Source organism: Macrobrachium rosenbergii, chromosome 7, assembly GCF_040412425.1.
Source record: "Macrobrachium rosenbergii isolate ZJJX-2024 chromosome 7, ASM4041242v1, whole genome shotgun sequence".
Taxonomy (NCBI): Eukaryota; Metazoa; Arthropoda; class Malacostraca; order Decapoda; family Palaemonidae; genus Macrobrachium; species Macrobrachium rosenbergii.
Window position 1 is genome coordinate 24,648,631 of NC_089747.1, and position 21,370 is coordinate 24,670,000.

A 21,370-nucleotide genomic window follows, 5' to 3' on the forward strand; every position below is an offset into this window, starting at 1 on the left:
AATTATCACCTACAGAAAGATTTTGATAAATATTTTCTATGCCAGTATATTAGGATCATATATATGTATGTATATATATATATATATATATATATATATATATATATATATATATTTATATATATATATATATATATATATATATATATATATATATATATATATATATATATATATATATAAATATATAATTATGCATACACGCACACAAAACACACACACACACACACACACACACACACACACACACATATATATATATATATATATATATATATATATATATATATATATATATATATATATATATACATATATATATATATATATATATATATATATATATACATATATATATATATATATATATATATATATATATATATATATATATATACAATATATAATTAAATAGACGATGTGGATGATAATCATGATAAAAACTAGGAGGCAGAAAATGATTTTGTAATACTGTATATCAGATGGTTGATGGAGACCATAATTGCCGTAACTGATTTATGAAATACTAGAATATACTCAGACGCGGAAATGGAGAAACTGACGGCCTGGAGTAATCAAGGAATGATGGGAAGCGCGTCTCGCTAAAAAGAGCAAAAGTCAAGGGGGAAAAAAAAAAGTAACCAAGTTGTTATTGGACCGTCGTAAAGGATTCCCTAATCTGACGTAATGGGCCAGTAAATTTTCTGTATAATCCTGATGCATGCTCCTCCTAACTCAGTACCAAGGAAGACAGAAACACGCGTAAGCTTACCCAGAAACACCACAGACAGACAGACAGACAGACAGACAGACAGAAGAGGCGAAGAGCGCAGGAATACGACGCGAGTTCGAGACGGTTGAAGAAATAAAGTTGCACTTGATCTGGACGGCGTCTTCGTAGGTGTCAACACTCGACATATGTATTAGAATATAAATAAAGCCTATCATACTGTATTATGTGTGGTATTGTTTTAAAAGTAAATTAACTGCAATTTTGCCTTGAAGAAAAAAAGTTATACTTGATCTGGACGGCGTCTTCTACCTACCGTTCGTAAGTGTCAACACTCGACATATGTATTAGAATATAAATAAAGTCTATCATATTATGTGTGGCATTGTTTTAAAAGTAAATCAACTGCAATTTTGCCCCTGTTCGCGCCACGTGCCTTGCCTGTCCGTATTTCTCTCTCAAAAATTAATCCAGATAATTTTCGGCCTCATAAAATCAGTGGCAAAGCAAATTGCCAGTGCCACTGTACTTGTGCCGATTATGAAAAGTTATTCACAATAATCACCTTTGTATTTTGATTAATCCTGTAAGCCAGCGGCGTCTATTTTGAGAGAGAAAAGAGAAGAGCCTTCTGATTTGCCGGTGAGCATCAAAGGAGATCACAGCCTTGACCGATAAAGGATTAATCTAAAGCTCTGCAAAATAATCCTTGATTCGGGGGAAATTAGTATTCCGAAATTGCAACATAAAATCTTTCAGTTCGTTAACTTTATTAGTTTTCCCTTTGAGGTTGATACTTTAGCGCTGAATTATTACAGTGATCTTGGTGTTTTGCTCGTATGATGAGATCAGTAAAATCTTGAGGTTTCAGAGATTCATTATTTCAAGGAAAAAAATGATAAAATTCTTTACAGAGAGAGAGAGAGAGAGAGAGAGAGAGAGAGAGAGAGAGAGAGAGAGAGAGAGAGAGAGAGAGAGATCTTGTGAAAAGAATAAAGGAGTTAATTTGTGACGGTATGGCAATCATCACTGAGAGAATACGCAAAACGCACACTCCACAACCCACACACACGCACACACACAATATATATATATATATATATATATATATATATATATATATATATATATATATATATATATATATATGTGTGTGTGTGTGTATGTAGGTACATAATATATGTATATATATACATGTGCATATATATATATATACATATTATATATATATATATATATATATATATATATATATATATATATATATATATATATATATATAAAGTGTATGCAGTATGACTGTGATTGTTCATGTTAAACAGTTTTCTCCAGCACTGAATTAGGTAAGAAAAAATGACATATATGAAAATTTTATCTTATTTCCTCTGATAATGGAACCGATATCAGAGAGTGCACAACATAAATTTCGTAAAAAACAAAATAGATACGATATTCATAAAATTTCACTGAAAGGGAGTAGGAGAGAGACATGGAGAAACATCATCATATAAAAAAAAACAATGCATGAGAGAGAGAGAGAGAGAGAGAGAGAGAGAGAGAGAGAGAGAGAGAGAGAGAGAGAGAGTGAGTCTGAAATTTCGCACACACACACACACACGCGCGCGTACACAAACAGACACGCACAAATACCTCGCGAAACAAGAGAGCTCTTTCAGGCTTCTCCAGAGAAGTTGCCCGAAATACTCTCTATAGTTCATGACGTTAATTAATTCTTCCGAAGAAATGGCTTTTCCAAATTCTTCCAACAACTCCCGAAAGTTTTGCTTCCGCTCCCCTTCCCTCACATCCTCCTCAGCCTAACCCTCGGTCTTCCTCCTATTCTTCTTCTCCTCCACATTCTTGGAGCCTGGGATGTGATTAGAAGAGATCAGAGGGATGCCAAGAATAGTGACAGAAGTTGGATCCCATTTAAGTTGATCGGAAAAAGGCTGGAGGGATTATGAGATAAACTGGGATTAGAGAGACAAAAGTAGGATTACAAGGAAAAAGGAATAAAAACACGTAGAGAAATCCCAGCAGAAGAGAATATTCATGTTTATATGCTCGAATTTATGAATAAATTCAAATTTCCATGTCTCTTCACCAATATGCTTGTCGATAATAACAGAAGTAATAACCAAAAAATAATTAATTTCTATTATACCAATAAAAACAATAAGAGTAGGGTGTTCAAAGATCATTTTAACGACATTGCTATGGTAAAAATTAGCGGACAAGTCAATATGTGACTTTGCTAACACTAGAAAGTCTTGTCCAAGTATTCTGTCTTCTCTCATCCATAAATATTTTTTTTATTTTTATTTTTGGGAGCACCATTGTAGCTTCAGCCACATCAGGACATACTGAGGATCTCCTTTCTAATACTGATAATCGGCTATTTATTCTGTGAAGCTTTTCAGAATTTCATGTCATCCTCACATTAAAAGTATCAGGCAGGTAAGAGTTCGATAGTCTTGTTAACTAAGCTTCCTGTTTTAGGTTTTGCTCTCTCTCGACACACTCATTTCTAACATTTTTGTTCGTATCCGATATTTCCAGCTATCAATACGTCACCCTCATAAACTAACTGCCTAAGTCATTTTTTGCCCAAGTCGCAATCATGACTTGGTCATAGTGATAATAATGCCTAAGTCACTGAGTGACTTAGGCAGAAAGCTTTTTGGGAAATTTATTCCACTTACTTTCTACTTCTGACTTAGGCAAGTATACCAGTAGGTGCGCCACATTTTGGAGAGTTGATTTGGGCAAAAATCCAAAAATCAATGAAAAATGATTTAGGCAGTTAGTTTATGAGGGTGACGAATAGTAAAATACCTGTTTAATTTGAATATATAGCCATGTTTTCTAAATTCCAGTTGCGCCTTACAAGGCCTGTTAAACCTCTCAACAACACATTCAACCCATACCACAGTGTCTCACTTGTTATCACAACATCTGGCTTAGTTCTTAAACCACTTAAACCACTAAGATAGAACTCCTCACGGGGATATTGTTTATTAACGAAATTTTTGTACTGATCAACATAGAAAAGGGTGTATATGATGCAGTGCAGGCGAGGTAACTTGATCAATTTAACGAAATAATTTGAGAAATTTACCGTCTGGCCCATGCATCGTTAATAGCTGGCTCCTCTGTAAGAGAGGCTGTACTGCTCTGGATCAAGCCTACTTGCCCCTGAAAAGCGTTAGGCTAGACGTGGTGTAGTTTTCGCAATGCTCCAAACCAGTCACTGGGTAACCTCTCAAGAACTCCATGCCCGTTGACTCGCTCATGGTTATGCCCGAAACCTCACTGGGTCAAAGATGCCTGATGATAGTGTTAGCTATGATCCCGGCCAAACCCATCTGCCCATCTATGTGGATAGGCAAACATGCAAACACTGCAGTGAGAGGAGTAATATCATGAGGTCACACATTGCTTGCTCAGTGAGTAAAGAGCGTTTGTGCATGAAACAGAATAATTATTGTTTCCTTGAGTTCCACATAAATTGAATGTTTCTGGTGTGCTTTAGCCCCCACATGTACAAATTGCATTTAAAATTTTTGTATGTACTTTGTTCCCCAAAGATAAATTAGTCTTACGTTTGGGTATATTTTCACCATTTATGATTATTTTTAATTGTCTCTGTGATTTATAGTAGTGTCCGGCAAAGGCTTAAAGGGGCTGGTAATGGACCTTATAATAGGATTTTGATTAAGCAAGTGAGAATAACAGAAGGATTCATGGGGATTCATGAGGAAATGGAAATCAAGGGTTTGTCTTGAAACAGTGGTAAGAGTGAGACGAACGAGACTATACCTAGACCTAGAGAAAGTTTGTGGCATTGGTAGAGGTGTGATATGGAGAGTGTTGAAGATGTATGCCTAGAAGGCAATTCTTTGAGATTTGTTTGTTCTTTTTAGTGCAGTTAATCACCCTGTTACCTAGTTCAACAACAGTTTCCGGCTCGCACTGAAAGTTACTCCTCTATAAAAGGCAGTGGTTTGTATTTCTGTATAAGCAAATGAAAATTCATGCAAGAATTACACACTGTGTGAAGTTACATGAATTGTGAAAAGACTGAAAACGGGAAAAAATGAGTACTCCCATTAACACACCAGTGACACAGTAATGCACTGACCAGGAGGCATTACGCGCTAAAGTAGGAGTGAACTTTTTCTAACACTGAGCATAACACCTCAAAAACTAGCACAGCACAACAAATGAGAAAAGAATAGCACTTATACCGGAAAGCACAGCAGAACAACACATTTTTCAAACCGACGAATGATGCACTAACTTGTGGGACAGTGGAGTACGGCTTGGACATGGGCAGTAGGACTTTTTTTTTTTTTTTTTTAGATCCAATAAGTTGGCGTGACCAGGTCCTGTTCAGACATAGTCAAGTCGAATGTGACATACAGTAATAAATGTATAAATGGGACAGTTACCACAGTAATACTTTGATAAAAGGGACAGTCAGGACAGTAATACTTGGGTAAATGGGAAAGTCAGTATTGTAATAAGTGGATAAAATGGACAGTCCGTACAGTCTGCTACACTTTGTACCTTGTGGGTTAGAATATACTTTGTACTTTCTGGGGTGTATGTGCATGCATGTGTATTTGTGTACAAAACCAAAATTCATACGATAATACAAAGTTGAAAATGAATCATACCTGTCACTATCACTGGTTGAAGAAGAATCTTCACTGGCACTGTGATCACTATTTATACATTGGAAGAGCCACCATCGCTGTCACCATCCGCTATTCCTTCATCTTCTCCATCGTTAACATTGCCTGCACTGGTAGCAAATGGAGAAGCTGTGGAAGTGGAAGCAAACACTCCCTGCAAGGGACTGGTACTTTCTTGTGATGTAGATAATGTGCCCGGATTGGATATTGTTGATGTCGACGCAGATGGCGAAGAAGCACTTGCCTCTGACGAATTGCTACTTGACGTATCTCTGCTGGACAAGTCATTTGGGCCCCTTACTACTAATCTGGAATTTCGAGAAAGGAGACTAAAAATACAATTATGAAGCACTTTACATCTGTCTCAATTCTATTGCAGTACAATTCAGATAGAGACCTTCTGTTTTAAAGTATTATTAACTCCTTAACATATATGAATCTTCTCTTAAGATACATGTGAGAAATTTTTAAATTCCCAGAAAAATTTACAAAGTAACCTGTAGCACAGTTCCATAGGGAAGCAATCACAGAACATCATCCTGCGCTTTTCTCTTATATTAATTATATATAAAATTAAACTGTCAGTACTGTTCAGTTATTTAAAAAATTAAGCATCAGAGCTGAACCTTGGAATGTTTAGAATTAAGACAACAGCCAAAAGGGCATTCCAGAAAGAATATTTGAAAGATCCATAAGTCTCAAATCTCATGCCTGGGAAAACATTAATGACTCAGTGGTGTGGTGATTGGTATATAATCTTTTTTTTTAGTGGAGACAGCTCTTGTCCTTCAAAACATATAAAATCAGTTCAAATATATGTCTATCATTTGCACAACGGCTACGACATACAGAAAACATAATTGGCCAACAGCATTAAATCTCACTGACTGTCTACTTTACCTACTCCACTCGAACAACTGGCAGGACTGGCAGCACTGTCTGCTGGTGAGTCAGCAAAAAAAGTAGTAGCAGTGCCACTGTTGTTAGCACTTCCATTGCTCTCTGCTACTTCAGCTGAATCAGTTTCTTTCCCCTTTATATGGAGGTATCTGAAGTTCTTTTAATGTCACTGTAATAACGAATTGAATCAATCATTAAAAAATGATCGTTCATGCGCATATAGCATTTACTTCTTTTCAGTAACTAAGCATATACTGACTAAACTAAAAGTATATACTGACTGAACTCAAATTCCACAATGCCATACCTTTACTGGTATCTGGTAACGGGCTGTAAAGAGTAACGGTGTTTTTATGTCTATCTAAAATGCAGTACATACAGGACCCTGTAAACCAGCCATTAGCTTCTTTACCACTTGCTTCAACATATATCTGTGAACATATAAAAGAATTAAGGTATTGCCATTCCTCAAAAAAATTACATTACAATTATTAATAATTACTGCACCTATAACAATGACCACTAAAATTTGTCATGTCATATTTAGACACAAAGGATGATACTAAAACCGGTTTATGCATTTATAAAATGACCGCAGTTTGTAAAAACAAATGCTACCTAGACCATATACCTCTTTCTTTTGAAAACTTGACTGCAACCTTACTTACATGAATAGGATATGCAAAAAATTTATTTGAAATCCAGAGTAAGAGAGAATCATAAACTCACTTTTTCACAATGTTCACCACATGGGTGTGTGTTGAGTGTGTTAATGCTTACATTTAGCTGTGTTTGTTTGTGAGTGGCAAACTAGACAGCACTCAAGGTTCATTGCAGTGCCCTGGCAGCCCCCCATTCCCTTTGGCTTCTTCCCACCTCACTGTACCTTGCTTGTAATTTTCACCTCATTTTAGAAACAAATCTTTTATGCAAGCCCCTACAAGTCTGAATTTACTCAGTAGACCCAATCTAATAGTAGCAATGCTTGTTTAGGACCAAGTAGATTTGTGATCCATTGGTTTGGTGTAAAGGTGAGGCTGAGGTAAGGGTGAGATATGTATCCATGACAGTTTATTAAATTTCTAAATAGAAATACAAGGAAAGTCAGTAAAAGGGCAGATGTTAGCGAAAGTACATAGGATATAGGATAAGAACAGGGAAAATTAATGGAGCGTGGAGTTATTGATGTTCCAGAAAATATGGGATTACATAAGGATAACGAGGGAAAGCAGAACTTTGTAAGGGGATGATAGTCGATGATAATTCAAATGGATGGCAGGAATAAGAATTTTAAGTGGCATATGAATGGTGGAAAAGGGGAAGTTATGTCTCTGATAAATTTTTAAATGAAAAGTTATAGGAAGAAATAGGAGCTGACTCACAGAATAAGTGAAGCATAGGAGGTCGCATACGTCTCTGCAAATGGTAACAAAGAAATCTTTGAGTCTCTTGAACCGAAGGTAGATTTTTGAGCTATCAATAGAACTGTAGAGAGACACAGTACTACTAATCACTTCCATGTGAATCACTGATTATCATCATGTTCCGTCTGAATAAGGATGCAGACATTTTTAACACAATGTTGCTTATACATTGAGAGCAAATTCTACCACTTTATAAGGTTCAGTCTTGTAAGTCATTCGTTCTCGAAATACAGGTGTTCAACTAAACATGTTGGTTTTATTAATACTATTAAAAAGTTTACTTTGCTTTATCGAAAAGACAGTAGGTAGATGTTGAATGCAGATGAGAAAAATGAATTATAAAACTCTTGAAATGAAATATTTGCGCAGCATAGTGAGTTTAGAAGTACTGAAACATTAGAAATAGGACAAATCTAGACATGATAAAAAAAAAAAACTACTGATCAATGAAAAGGCTAATCGGAGAATTTTGAAATCTGACCACCTTTCGAGGATGGTGGACAATAGAAATTACTGATTTTTTTTTTTTTTTTTTTTGGTAAATGGAACTGTTAAGGGAAATGATGAGAAGGAAAAGGGGGAAATTGCATCCTAGATGATCAGGGACGTGTAGGAAATTAAAGGACTTGTTTTACAGGAAGCGCGAGAATGCACTCAGAATTATAGGTTGGGATTGCAGCTAGTGTAACAGACGAAGGTCGATGTTGCAGTGGTGTTCATTATATGCAGGCATATGGATGATCTTTTCGTCATTTATTGCATGATGTATTTTCTTGAATGCGGAGGTAATTGTGGTCTCTATTACTTTGAACCCACCTCGTAATAGAGGAAATGGCATACATAAATTATATGTATGTATTTATGTTTATATATATATATATATATATATATATATATATATATATATATATATATATTATATGATATATAATATATACACACACACACACACACACACATATATATATATATATAATATATATATATATATATATATATATATATATATATATATATATATATATATATATATAATATATATATATATATATATATATATATATATATATATATATATATATATTATATATATATATATATATATATCTTTACATGTGTGTGTATATGAGAGAAAGAAAAGAGAAAGAGTGCTGAAGTATATTTGAAATTTTTGAAATGCACACAATTTACAAGGCTACCAACAAAAAGTGGAATTTCCATTTAATATAGCAAAAAATCCCCTTCCGTCCAGCCCTTACAGGAATTGTCCTGCCTCTCTCGCCCCCTACGTTCATCTCCAAAACCGTTAGCTTCAAATGCAATGGCTGAGGTTGTTAAGCAAAATGGAGGATGCAACATGAATTAATGTGAAGTTGTAAATAGGATTGCACGTAAAATACTTTAATAGCTAGCTGAGAGACAAACACACATACAGACGGAGGCTGAGTAAGAGGTAATTGAAAGGGAAAAAATTAACAACCCCTTTATGTTCGTTTTTAGAGCTGGGATGTAAGTGCAGTTTGCATCGTTTCATCCCTTACGAGACAAGGATATCGTAAAGTAGACGACATTTCCAAATTTTTCAAAATACAATGTTGGCAATTTATCTTTGGAATTATTACCAGGTGTTGAATATTTCTCAGGTAGTTGATGTTGATACGCTCTACCATTGTGGCCATAAACTTGGAATAACTTGCAAATATGTAGAAATTTATAAAGTTATTTCACCATAAAGGCGGAATAACTTGGAAATACAAGGAACCTTTGCAAATACGAATTATCTGCCAGAAAGAAAAAATCTCTAGTTTCGAAATTTAAATTTAGATTTCAAAGGTCTCCTGCTGCCTATATATATATATATATATATATATATATATATATATATATATATATATATATATATATATATATATATATATATATATATATATATATATATATTATGACTTTTTTATCACACTGATTTATATGCTCGTACAACAGTTTGAGGTTAACAAATAAAGTAATATCAAATTCACGCTGCCTGAGGTAGTGTGAATTTGATGTTAAGCGACATTTGTAGCTTCATGATTATATATATATATACTGAGTTATTTGTAACATACAAACACTTGCTGTGTTCAGTGATCTTGCAGGTGTCTTAAGTGTTTATTCAGCGCCTAGCGTACGATGACTTTTAGGATTCAGTTGTGTCAGTCTTTCCGAAGGCAGTTGGAAACTACAGAAATTCCATCCACATGAGAACGGAAGTAAATTCAGCAACTGATCGATCGGTGACCTGAGCATTGTTCGGAGGGTGCTCAGATACAGTGTCACGTGTCAAAGATAGAAATTTTCAACATTTATCTCATGTGTTTTGGTGTGTTTATAAACTGGATTTTAATAGAGATGGTTCTGTTTTTTGCCAGGAATATTTTAATGGACCCATGATTAATTGGAGAGAATATCCTCCTATATAAGCAAGCATTTACTCGTATAATGGCTGATGTGGGAAGTGTTTGTTTAAAATGGAACCAGTGACAGAAATGACTTTGAAAGCTATGTGTAACAGACTTCAGTGAAATAGGGGTTGGTTTAAAGATTTGGCAGGCGGGGACAGGAAATAATCCCCATGTATCAAGCTTTCAGCCACGGCCCGGTGGTGGCTTGTCCTATATCGTTGCCATATTCACAATTATGGCAGACTTTAACCTTAAATAAAATAAAAACTACAGAGGCTAGAGGGCTGCAATTTGGTATGTTTGACGACTGGAGGGTGGATGATCAGCATACCAATTTGCAGCCCTCTATCCTCAGTAGTTTTTAAGATCTGAGGGCGGACAGAAAAAGTGTGGACAGACAGGCAAAGCCATCACAATAGTTTTCTTTTACAGAAAACTCAAAAATATATTATACAAATTAGTGACATGAAGAGTGTGATGAGAGATCAAGGGTAACTTGAGCAGTGTGACTGCCTGTTCATGCGATGGGACGGTTTTGAATTTAACTGGATGTTTAAAGAACAGAGGGGCGCTGTCATACTGGCCACATTTGTAGGAAGTTGCAAACCTTGGAAAATTCTTCAAGTCTTTCATATCACTGGGAGCTAGATAAGATGTAAACAACGTATTAAAGCCTTTTGGCACTATTTATTATGACGCGTCATAAGTAAATTACTTGACGACAGTAGAGGTCCCTGTTTCACCTGAGCATACGTTCAATTCAGAAAAAAATGCTGTTATTTACTTTTGATTGTCTTAAAAATACTCCAAGACCTATTCGGTTCAAAGAGCTGTCCATCTAAAGTGGAATCATATTGTAATTTAAACTATTTCTTATTTGAGAGCAAGATTCCACTAAGGCATGGGCTACCACTTTTGATTTTGGTTAACGGTAAGGCATAAGGTGATTTACTTGCACTAGTTGCATAAACAACCGTTAATTTGGAGTTTCCTTACAAATAGATAATGGAGATTATTTTAATGATTTTCTGGGGGCTATAAATTGTTCCCTAAATGGCGCTTGTGGAATAGGTGTTTTTTAAACGTATCCTATCTCCTGGCTAGAAGATTTCAAACCTTAATTAAACTTGTTCTGTCTTCATTATGGGCCAGGGTTTTTTTTGGGGGGAGGGGGTTGTTTAGAACAAATTCATAAAGTTATACAAACTTTTCGTTCAACTGCAGTAGTAAATATTCTGGAATGCTTATCATTTCTTAATTGTGACTACCTTGTAAGACGTTTACTTTCGTTATAATTAGATTTGTCCCATGTTTTCTCCCAAACGTTATTTCAGAGGCAGACACAACTTACCAGGTACATGAGTAGGTCTAAGTCTTCATTCTAATATCTTTGTTTTTAATGATTATATTTTCATGTTATTTTTATGGCCTGATATACTGTGTACATGCCATATGTTTGAAGCCATAACAGCGGCAATGTTAAAGCTTTGAAGTGCCTGTTAGAAAAGACCATTTGTGAGATTAGTACCTAATTTGCATTGTAATACCTAATGAAAACCTCTGCAAAGTAAAGATGTTCTAGAGACTTCCTAGTAGGAGATAAGAAGTACAATTCTTAACTGGCCAAACATTAAAAACCTTGGTGTGGTTTAAAATATATTTAGCATATTTCGTTTCATTTGCGGGTTTTACGTGGCGAACTGTACGATCGAAGATGATTTTATGAACAGAGGTCTTACGAATCTATATTACTATGAAAGGAGGAGAAAAATACTTTGTTCACTTTAACTATTAACTTGGCAAGCATGACAGGAGTATATATATATATATATATATATATATATATATATATATATATATATATATATATATATATATATATATATATATATATATATACCAACATAAAACAAGTAAAAATTGCGCCGAAGTTTCTTCTGGCGCAATCGAGTTTACTGTACAGCAGCTATAGCGTATAATCAAGACCACCGAAAATAGATCTATCTTTTGGTGGTCTCGGTATAACGCTGTATGAGCCGCGGCCCATGAAACTTTAACCACCGCATGGCTAATTTTAACATTAACTAAAATAAAAACTACCGAGGCTAGAGAGCTTCAATTTAGTATGTTTGATGATTGGAGGGTGGATGATCAACATAACAATTTGCAGCCTTCTAGCCTCAGCAGTTTTTAAATTCTGAGGGCAGACAGAAAAAAGTGCTGACTGACAGACAAAGCCGACAGAATAGTTTTCTTTACAGAAACCTGACTACATAATGGTGTCTACTTTATTCGTATTATCATTTACTGCAGATAAGTTAAGTATACCTTAGTTTAACCAGACCACTGAGCTGATTAACAGCTCTCCTAGGGCTAGCCCGAAGGATTAGACTTATTTTATGTGGCTAAGAACCAATTGGTTACCTAGCAACGGGACCTACAGTTTATTGTGGAATCCGCACCACATTATACCGAGAAATGAATTTCTATCATCAGAAATAAATTCCTCTAATTCTTCATTGGTCGGCCGGAGAGTCGAACGCGGGCCCAGCAGAGTGCTAGCCGAGTACGATATCGACCCGCCCAATGAGGAACTATTTATGGAAACGGTGGAGAAGTAACCGAAGTACCTGTACAGAGCGAAGGGCTCCTTGGCATATGCTCTGGGCATGTTAGCCTTAGCTTTTCCTATCTAAAGAATTTTTACCCAACAGCTTTGAAATGATTAGATTCTAACAGTTAATACAGTACACTAACCATATACTTCGAGCGACCAATGAAGAATTAGGGGAATTTATTTCTGGTGATAGAAATTCGTTTCTCGTCATAATGTGGTTCGGATTCCACAATAAGCTGTAGGTCCCGTTGCTAGGTAACCAGTTGGTTCTTAGCCACGTAAGATAAATCTAATCCTTCGGGCCAGCCCTAGGAGAGCTGTTAACCAGCCTGATATCCTTGCCACGTTCGCTCCACTCCCTCCCCTCGTGCCTCTCTGCCATGTCCTAAGGCCTGGTTAAACTAAGATACACTTAACTTCTTGACCATATACTAGTAAGATATCAACATCTCTGCAAAAGAGCTTTTCGTCTGATTGTTAATCCTAAGTAATTATACTAAAAGGATCCAAAATACTTTCTAAAAAACAAATTAAACCAATACCATTCCTCAATCAGCTTTGCAATAATGGACGCAGCCCTACCTCGGACTGCAATATTTCAGAAGAGGTAAGAAAATTAAGGGGGGTCTCTGTTCCAGAACCTGTTCTATTCCTCCCATTAGTTTACGTTTTTCAGGATTCTCTGATTTCTTTTTCACTTCCATCTCGCTTTAATGCAAGCAATTCGTATTCCAGTTTCGCTCTTTCTTCTCGATCTGATTTTCTTTTTTTATGTTTTCGTATTGTAATTCGGTTTGTCTTCGTCTTACTTCAGCAGTTTTAAGTTTCTCGTTGGGTTCTCCCTGTCTTTCGATTTTCTTTTTTTTAGTTTTCTGTAAAAGAAAACTATTGAGATGGCGGTTTGTCTGTCCGTCCGCAGTTTTTCTGTCCGCCCTCAGATCTTAAAAACTGCTGAGGCTAGAGGGTTGCAAAATAGGATGTTGATCATCCACCCCACACAAATTATCAAACATAAAATTGCAGCCCTCTAGTTTCAGTAGTTTTTATTTTATTTAAGGTTAAAATTAGCCATGATCGTGCGTCTGGTACCGCTATGGATGCCAACAACCCAGGCCACCACCGGGCCGTGGCTGAAAGTTTCATGGCCCGCGGCTGAGAGTTTTATGGGCCGTGGCTTTGAGTTTCACACAGCGTTATACGCTATACAGAAAACTCGACTGCGCCGAAGAAACTTCGGCGCATTTTTTATTTGTTTCCTCTCGTCTTTCCTTCAACAACCTCTTCGGTTTTTCATACATCTCTCTTCATTTCTTCATTTTCGCGTTCAATATTTAAGGAAAATTGCTCAGTCTTACAATTTCTCTGTCAGCTTTTTTTTTTTTTTTTTTTTTTTTTTTTGAAGTAACTGTCATTGTGGCTTTACTACTCGAGGATCCTCAACACCTTCGATTACTTCTTTCCGATACTTCTGTGTCACCTCTTCTCTCATACTGGCTCCAGACACAACTATGCCAACTGTATCAGCAACTTCGAACAACTATTTCTTTTGTAACTTCTTTCGGAGAAGGCGAGTTTTCGAGGAGCGTTTATAAAATCTTTAACACTGAATGGCACTTTGTCTTGAAGCGGCAAATACAAGCCATAAACATAAACCGAAACTTTCATGAAAATAAACATTGAAGTATTCGAGGCTTACATATGATCTGCTTAAGGTTTTTAGTTAATCAAAATACGGATTTATTTTATGAAAGACGGGAACAAAATATACATATGAAATCTTCGTTTGAAAGTTCTTACTGCTTCTTACTATTTCAGAATGGTAAAATCAACTTATGTAGATCAAGAACAAGGTTATCTGAGTTAATTTATAATTATGGGGCTACGAAGCAAATAAATGACAAAATTCAAAAGGTTTTATTGCAAGGGAAACTAAATCGTCTAAATGACGTATGGCGAGTTCACCGAATAAATCAAATGAATAACTTGTGGAAATGGAACTCTAATGACCCTCTGATATACCTTGGGAAATCTGCAGTGGTCTGAGTGATTGATAGGTTTTGCTAAACCATCAGAATCGAGAACCAGAAATGGCGTTTATGATTAGTATCCTGTATAAACGACTCCCAAAAGGCCGATGAATACTCTTTTTTCTAAACACACTGAAGACGGTGTACGTATGGTAGTTTTGTTATTATTAAACAAGTAAAAAATGCGGTGTACGCGTAGTAGTCTTGTTATTATTAAACAAGTAAAAAGTGCGCCGAAGTTTCTTCGGCGCATTCGCGTTTTCTGTATAGCGTATAATGCTGTATGAAACTCTCAGCCACGGCCCATGAAACTCTCAGTCGCGGTCCATGAAACTTTCAGCCACGGCCTGGTGGTGGCCTGTGTTGTTGGCACCTACGGCGATGCCAGACGCACCATCATGGCTAATTTTAACATTAAATAAAATAAAAACTACCGAGGCAAGAGGGCTGCAATTTGGTATGTTTTACGACTGGAGGGTGGATGATCAAGATACCAATTTGCAGCCCTCTAGCCTCAGTAGCTTTTATGATCTGAGGGCGGACGGAAAAAGTGCGGACGGACAGACAAATAGCCATCTCAGTAGTTTTCTTTTAGAGAAAACTAAAAATTGGGCTCTTTACCTGTTTAATTTCCTCAGCACAGGTCCAACGCATGTCCTCGAAGTCATATTCTTTAATACTGATATCTTCCGTTGAGGATAGCAGAAAAAAATACTCACGTAAAAGATATTAACTAATACTTTTAGACAAAGCCAGAGATGTTATCACAAGTTAGCCCAACAGCGAACTCAAAAGTCAAGAGAGAAACAACAATATGAGCAAAGCAACTAATGCCCTACGAGATGCGAATGACAAACCTGAACATATTATATATTCACGGATTTTTACAAAATACTGCAAATATACAAACAACAAGTAAAAAATGCGCCGAAGTGTCTTCAGCGCAATCGAGTTTTCTGTACATCGTGTAATCAAGGCCACCGAAGATAGATTTATCTTTCGGTGGTCTTGATATAGTGTTATATGAACGGCGGCCCATGAAATTTTAACCACTGCCTGGTGGTGGCCTGGCCTATATAGTTGCCAGATGCACGATTATGGCTAACTTTGACCTTAAATAAAATAAAAAAAAAACTACTGAGGCTAGACGGTTGCAATTGGTGTGTTTGATGACTGGAGGGTGTATGATCAACATACCAATTGGCAGCCCTCTAGTCTCAGTAGTCTTTAAGATCTGAAGGCGGACAGTCAAAAGTGCGGACAGAAAAAGTGCGGACAGAAAAAAGTGCGGACAGAAAAGAGTGCAGACGGACAGACAAACCCGGCACAATAGTTGTCTTTTCGGAAAACTTAAAGTGGAGAAAAGGGATTTTGGGTTACTTGTTGTGTCCACTATCTTGTTTTTCTTCACACAGATTTTGTATTCCAGTAAATTACTCAGATTTTGTTCAATCTGTAGTATTTCAATTGTTGTTCTAAGGACACAACTTGAGTCTACTGTAGCGTTGCTGATCTTAGAACTTAGTTTCCTTTTTCTCTGCCAAAGTAACTCACTGGTCTCTCGTAACGATTTAGTTTGTCATGCTTTGGTGATTATTATAGATGCTACTGAAAGATTGTGAAACCAGGGATTTCGTGATTTTCAGGGAATTCGTGAAATCACCAATTCACTTAGGGACATCTGATCCCGAGGGGCTGGTACCAAACACGGCGAAACATTGTAGATGAATCACTGTTTCGCCGTGTTTAGTACTAGTCCCTCAGGGATCAAATGTTCCTAAGTGAATTGGTGTGATTTCAAGAATTCCTTGAACATTTCAGGGGTTTCGTGAAATCCCTGGTTTCACAATAGGGGCTAGTACTAAACACGGCGAAACAGTGTAGATGAATCACTGTTTCACCGTGTTTAGTACTAGCCCCTCAGGGATCAAATGTTCCTATGTGAATTAGTGTGATTTCAAGAATTCCTTGAAAATTTCAGTGGTTTCGTGAAATCCCTGGTTTCACAATCTTACAGTACATATATAAAACAGAATTTATTTAGCTCTGTACGCTGAAATATAACAATCTGAAGGATTTCACAGTTGCATATAATGTAGCCCTTCTTTGGCTGAGTCGGTTGAGCTTCAGACTGTCATTCGATGGGCCGGAGTTCAATTCCCGCGACCGGCTGATGAAGAGTTAGAGGAATTTATTTCTGGTGATAGAAATTCATTTCTCGCTATACTGTGGTTCGGATTCCACAATAAGCTGTAGGTCCCGTTGCTAAGTAACCAATTGGTTCTTAGCCACGTAAAATAAGTCTAATCCTTCGGGGCAGCCCTAGGAGAGCTGTTAATCAGCTCAGTGGTCTGGTAAAACTAAGGTATACTTACTTTTAGTTGCATATAATTCGTAATAATTCTTCCCAGTCGTTGAATGCTGTGAAATTTTAAATTTCAACTCAGTTTGCCTTATGTACTGTAGACTGAACGCTTATATAGCAACGATGGTTGTATTTTTGGGTCGTATTGTTATTAGTTATCATTCGGATAGTACTGAGAGTTCCCTTCATTATTTGTGCAAAAACTTCAAGCCAGAAGGTTTTCCTTCTCCGACTGCTTGCCTCGTTCTTAATGTGATTTTTATGAGAGATTAAGAGCATCAAATGAATCACTCAACTTGCTTAAAATACTAGAGAGAGAGAGAGAGAGAGAGAGAGAGAGAGAGAGAGAGAGAGAGAGAGAGAGAGAGAGAGAGAGAGAGCTTTGAAGAGCGTTTTTCGATGAAAAGTAAATAATAAAATTAAACAAGTAAAAAAATCGCCGAAGTTTCTTCGGCTCAATCAAGTTTTCTGTACATCGTATAATCAAGGCCACCGAAAATAGATCTATCTTTCGGTGGTCTCGGTATAATGCTGTATGAGCCGCGGACCATGAAACTTTAACCACCACCAGGTGGTGGCCTATCCTACATCGTTGCGAGAGGCATGATTATGGTTAACTTTTACCTTAAATAAAATAAAATAAAAAGACTACTGAGGCTAGAAGGCTGCAATTTATTGTGTTTGATGATTGGAGGGTGGATGATCAGCATACCAATTTGCAGCCCTCTAGCCTCAGTAGTTTTTAAGATCTGAGGGCGGACAGACATAGTACGGCCGGACAGACAAAGCCGGCACAATAGTTTTCTTTTCAGAAAACTAAAAATGTCCTATGAGCGCCGCTACTTTTAGATATCATTTAAACTAATGATCAATGAATAACGAATAGGTAAAATGCTACTTGAAAAAGGGTTTTTTCAATTTTAAAGATAAAATTTTCGTCGGAGACTATTACCTAATCTAAAATTCAGTTAAGACCAAAGGCGTGAAAAATACGTAAATCAGCACCAACAAATTATTCGTTAAAAAGTATACAATTCTCGAATATTTTTTAAAAAAGGAATCTAAATGAGAGAGAGAGAGAGAGAGAGAGAGAGAGAGAGAGAGAGAGAGAGAGAGAGAGAGAGAGAGAGAGAGAGGTCGTGGCTAAAATATACCATAGGAATAACAATAGGGCTTATGCTAACATATTCATCAAATTGCCATGCTATGTTCCTATTAATAGTCGGCAAAAGCTTTCTACATCATCGATAGTACGGAAGTAATTTAAGATATTTTCTTGCCAGCTAGGTTCCTTAAGTATACCTTAGTTTAACCAGACCATTGAGCTGATTAACATATCTCCTACGGCTGGCCCGAAGGATTAGACTTATTTTACGTGGCTAAGAACCAATTGGTTACCTAACAACGGGACCTAAAGTTTATTGTGGAATGCGAACCACATTATAGCAAGAAATTAATTTCTGTCACCAGAAATAAATTCCTCTAATTCTTCATTGGCCGGTTGGAGACTCGAAATCGGGCCTAGCAGAGTGCTAGCCGAGAACTCTATCGATTCGTCCAACGAGGAACTGCTAGATTCCTCAGGACGTCTTCCTTCTACCTTAGATTATCTCCCTATTTCAATCTTCTTCTTCGAAATGGGAAAAGAAAACTTACCCATTTTATATGTCAGAATACCAGACCTAAAAAATGGGGAAAGGAAAAACTTCTCTTCCTTCAAAACAAAACAATTACAAAAGTTAGTCTTTCAAGATTTTGAGAGCGACTCACAGAGGAGGGGTAAACACGGAACACTGAGAGAGAGAGAGAGAGAGAGAGAGAGAGAGAGAGAGAGAGAGAAATTTTCAATTTCCCAGCTCACATTACAGAGGTGTTATTATTGATAACTCATTTTCAGAAGTTTCGTAATAATTTGACTCAATAAGGATCATAGACAACAAACAAATGTAATCCCAAAAAGATGCATGCAGTTTACAAATGCTTGTGGGAACAAAAATTTACACACCACCTCTCCAACACTTGACTGTTCCGTAGACGCAAACAATCTTGAAAGGTATACAAAAAAACCACATGACCTTGCTATTCATGTGTTTTCTTCCTATCACCAACAAATAAGACATTTATTGTTATACCAGCGTGTTGGCGCGTGCTACTCGCGCTGGAACTCGGCGTTGCTGTCTCCCCTACCCTCCTGATCCCCTACCTACCCCTTCCTCGCCCGGGACGGACAAACAGATTTGCATTAGGAGGATGGGTGTCTTCCTTACCCTCCCGTTCCCCTACCTACCCCTTCCTCGCCCGGGACGGACAAACAGGTTTGCAGTAGGAGGATGGGTGTCTCCCCTACCCTCCCGTCCCTTACCTACCCCGCCCCCACCCGGGGCTGACAAACCAGTTTGCAGGGGGTGGGTGGCTGTGTAATGTCTCCCCTACTGTCACCCGAAGGGGAGGGCAAACAAGATACAACCGGATTTTATTATAGATTTTAATTTTATAAGAGTAGTATGTCTTTTCATAGAGGGCTCAAAGGAAAACTTGATTTGGTTTTAAATGGATTTTTCAATCAGAAGGCTAAGGAACTGCTGAAAATACAAAATATGAAACAGGTGACTTATCAATAAAGAAAAAAATGTAATATTTTTTAGAATTTCATGTCATCATCCTAGTACAAAAGATTTGTAATTTTTTTTTTTTTTTGTTCTTTTTGGATTTCAGGATTGATAGACTACCAACAGGAGTATTTGGTTCCCAAATGTATCTTCTCAAAACCGTATGGTCAACCTTGTTTTAAACAGGGTTGACTAAATTTTGCTTACTAATTCGGATATGTTTGAATAGACTATTAAAAGAGATAAATAATATTCGCCAGGCATGCCTCCGAAAGTTTAATGGTATGTTTGTGGTCCCCTTAAAAATGACATGGAGCTGCGCAAATTTTTAGTACGAGAACTCCAAAATGTCGTTGACAGGCGCTCTGTGGAAGAGAGAATCTATGCCTAAACTGTGAGCTTTATTTTCCTCATGGGTTTATTTTTAATTCTGAGCTTCGAAACGATATTCCAAATCTTAGACAAGAGATGAAACGTTGTCCCAGGAGAAGAGAGAGGCCTTTCAGCTACTTTTAGATTATATATTGCAAAAATTCAAGTCTATTTTTAGAGAGTCCATAAATATCAAGTTTCGGATAGATTACTTTGAAACAAAACTAGTAAAAAATACACAGAAGTTTCGTCGGCGCAATCGAGTTTTCTGTACAGCCGCTACAGCGTATAATCAAGGCTACCGAAAATAGATCTATCTTTCGGTAGTCTCGGTATAATTCTGTATGAGCCGTGGCCCATGAAACTTTAACCACGGCCTGGTGGTGGCCTGTCCTATATCGTCACCAGATGCACAATTAAGGCTAAGTTTAATATAATAAAAAAAACTACTGAGGCTAGAAGGCTGCAATTGGGTAGGTTTGATGATTGAAGGGTGGATGATCAACATACCAATTTGCAGCCTTCTAGCCTCATTAGCTTTTAAGATCTGAGGGCGGACAGAAAAGTGCGGACAGAAAAAAGTTCGGTCAGAATAAAGTGCTGACGGACAGACAAAGCCGGCACAAGAGTTTTCTTTCACAGAAAACTAAAAGAACCTTCCCTTTTACATCGAATCGCATATGCTGAGCTTTCCTTTATATATCTGCTGTATCGTCTTCGAGAGACTCCTTTGCGAATTTTTCATAGATATTATTGAGCAATGCATCGACTTCGTTTATAACTGAAAGAGGACTAGGCAAAACAACTTTTCTTTTTGCTTTCAAAAGAATCAGAACTCACGTAGACGGTATTTTAGAATGAAAAAAATCTGAAATAATGTGTAATCCTTATGTCCGTAGCTATTCCAAACCATTGGTTCAGCAGCTATAAATGTTGCTGTGAAAGTGTATGGTTCTGAACTGTGATAAGCAGATTTATACGTGCCCTGAGACCTTTTGGTCGTACTTTCAGCTCGATATTGCTTCACCGTTCTGATAACAGCAGCATGCCTTTAATAATGTTAATCCAAGTGCAAGAAATTTAGAGTAATTATGATGATAGCGGTCTCGTGGCCAGGTCGGCAACGTGGCGTCGTTGTGATTATGGGACGCGGGTTCGTTTCCCGCTAGTGGACATCATAATTACTTT

At 36.9% G+C, this 21,370-nt stretch overlaps 1 protein-coding gene across 1 annotated transcript in view; it reads right to left on the bottom strand.

The window, feature by feature from the left end:
• Positions 1 to 5,461: 5,461 nt before the first annotated feature.
• The window catches only part of LOC136840375 (sericin-2-like), a 37,056-nt gene continuing 21,147 nt past the window's right edge, over positions 5,462 to 21,370 (bottom strand). The window contains exons 4-5 of the mRNA XM_067107057.1: positions 6,312 to 6,460; positions 5,462 to 5,735 (exon numbers count right to left, since the gene is read on the bottom strand). Coding sequence (XP_066963158.1) covers positions 5,462 to 5,735; positions 6,312 to 6,460 — 423 coding nt within the window. The remainder of the gene's footprint in view (positions 5,736 to 6,311; positions 6,461 to 21,370) is intronic.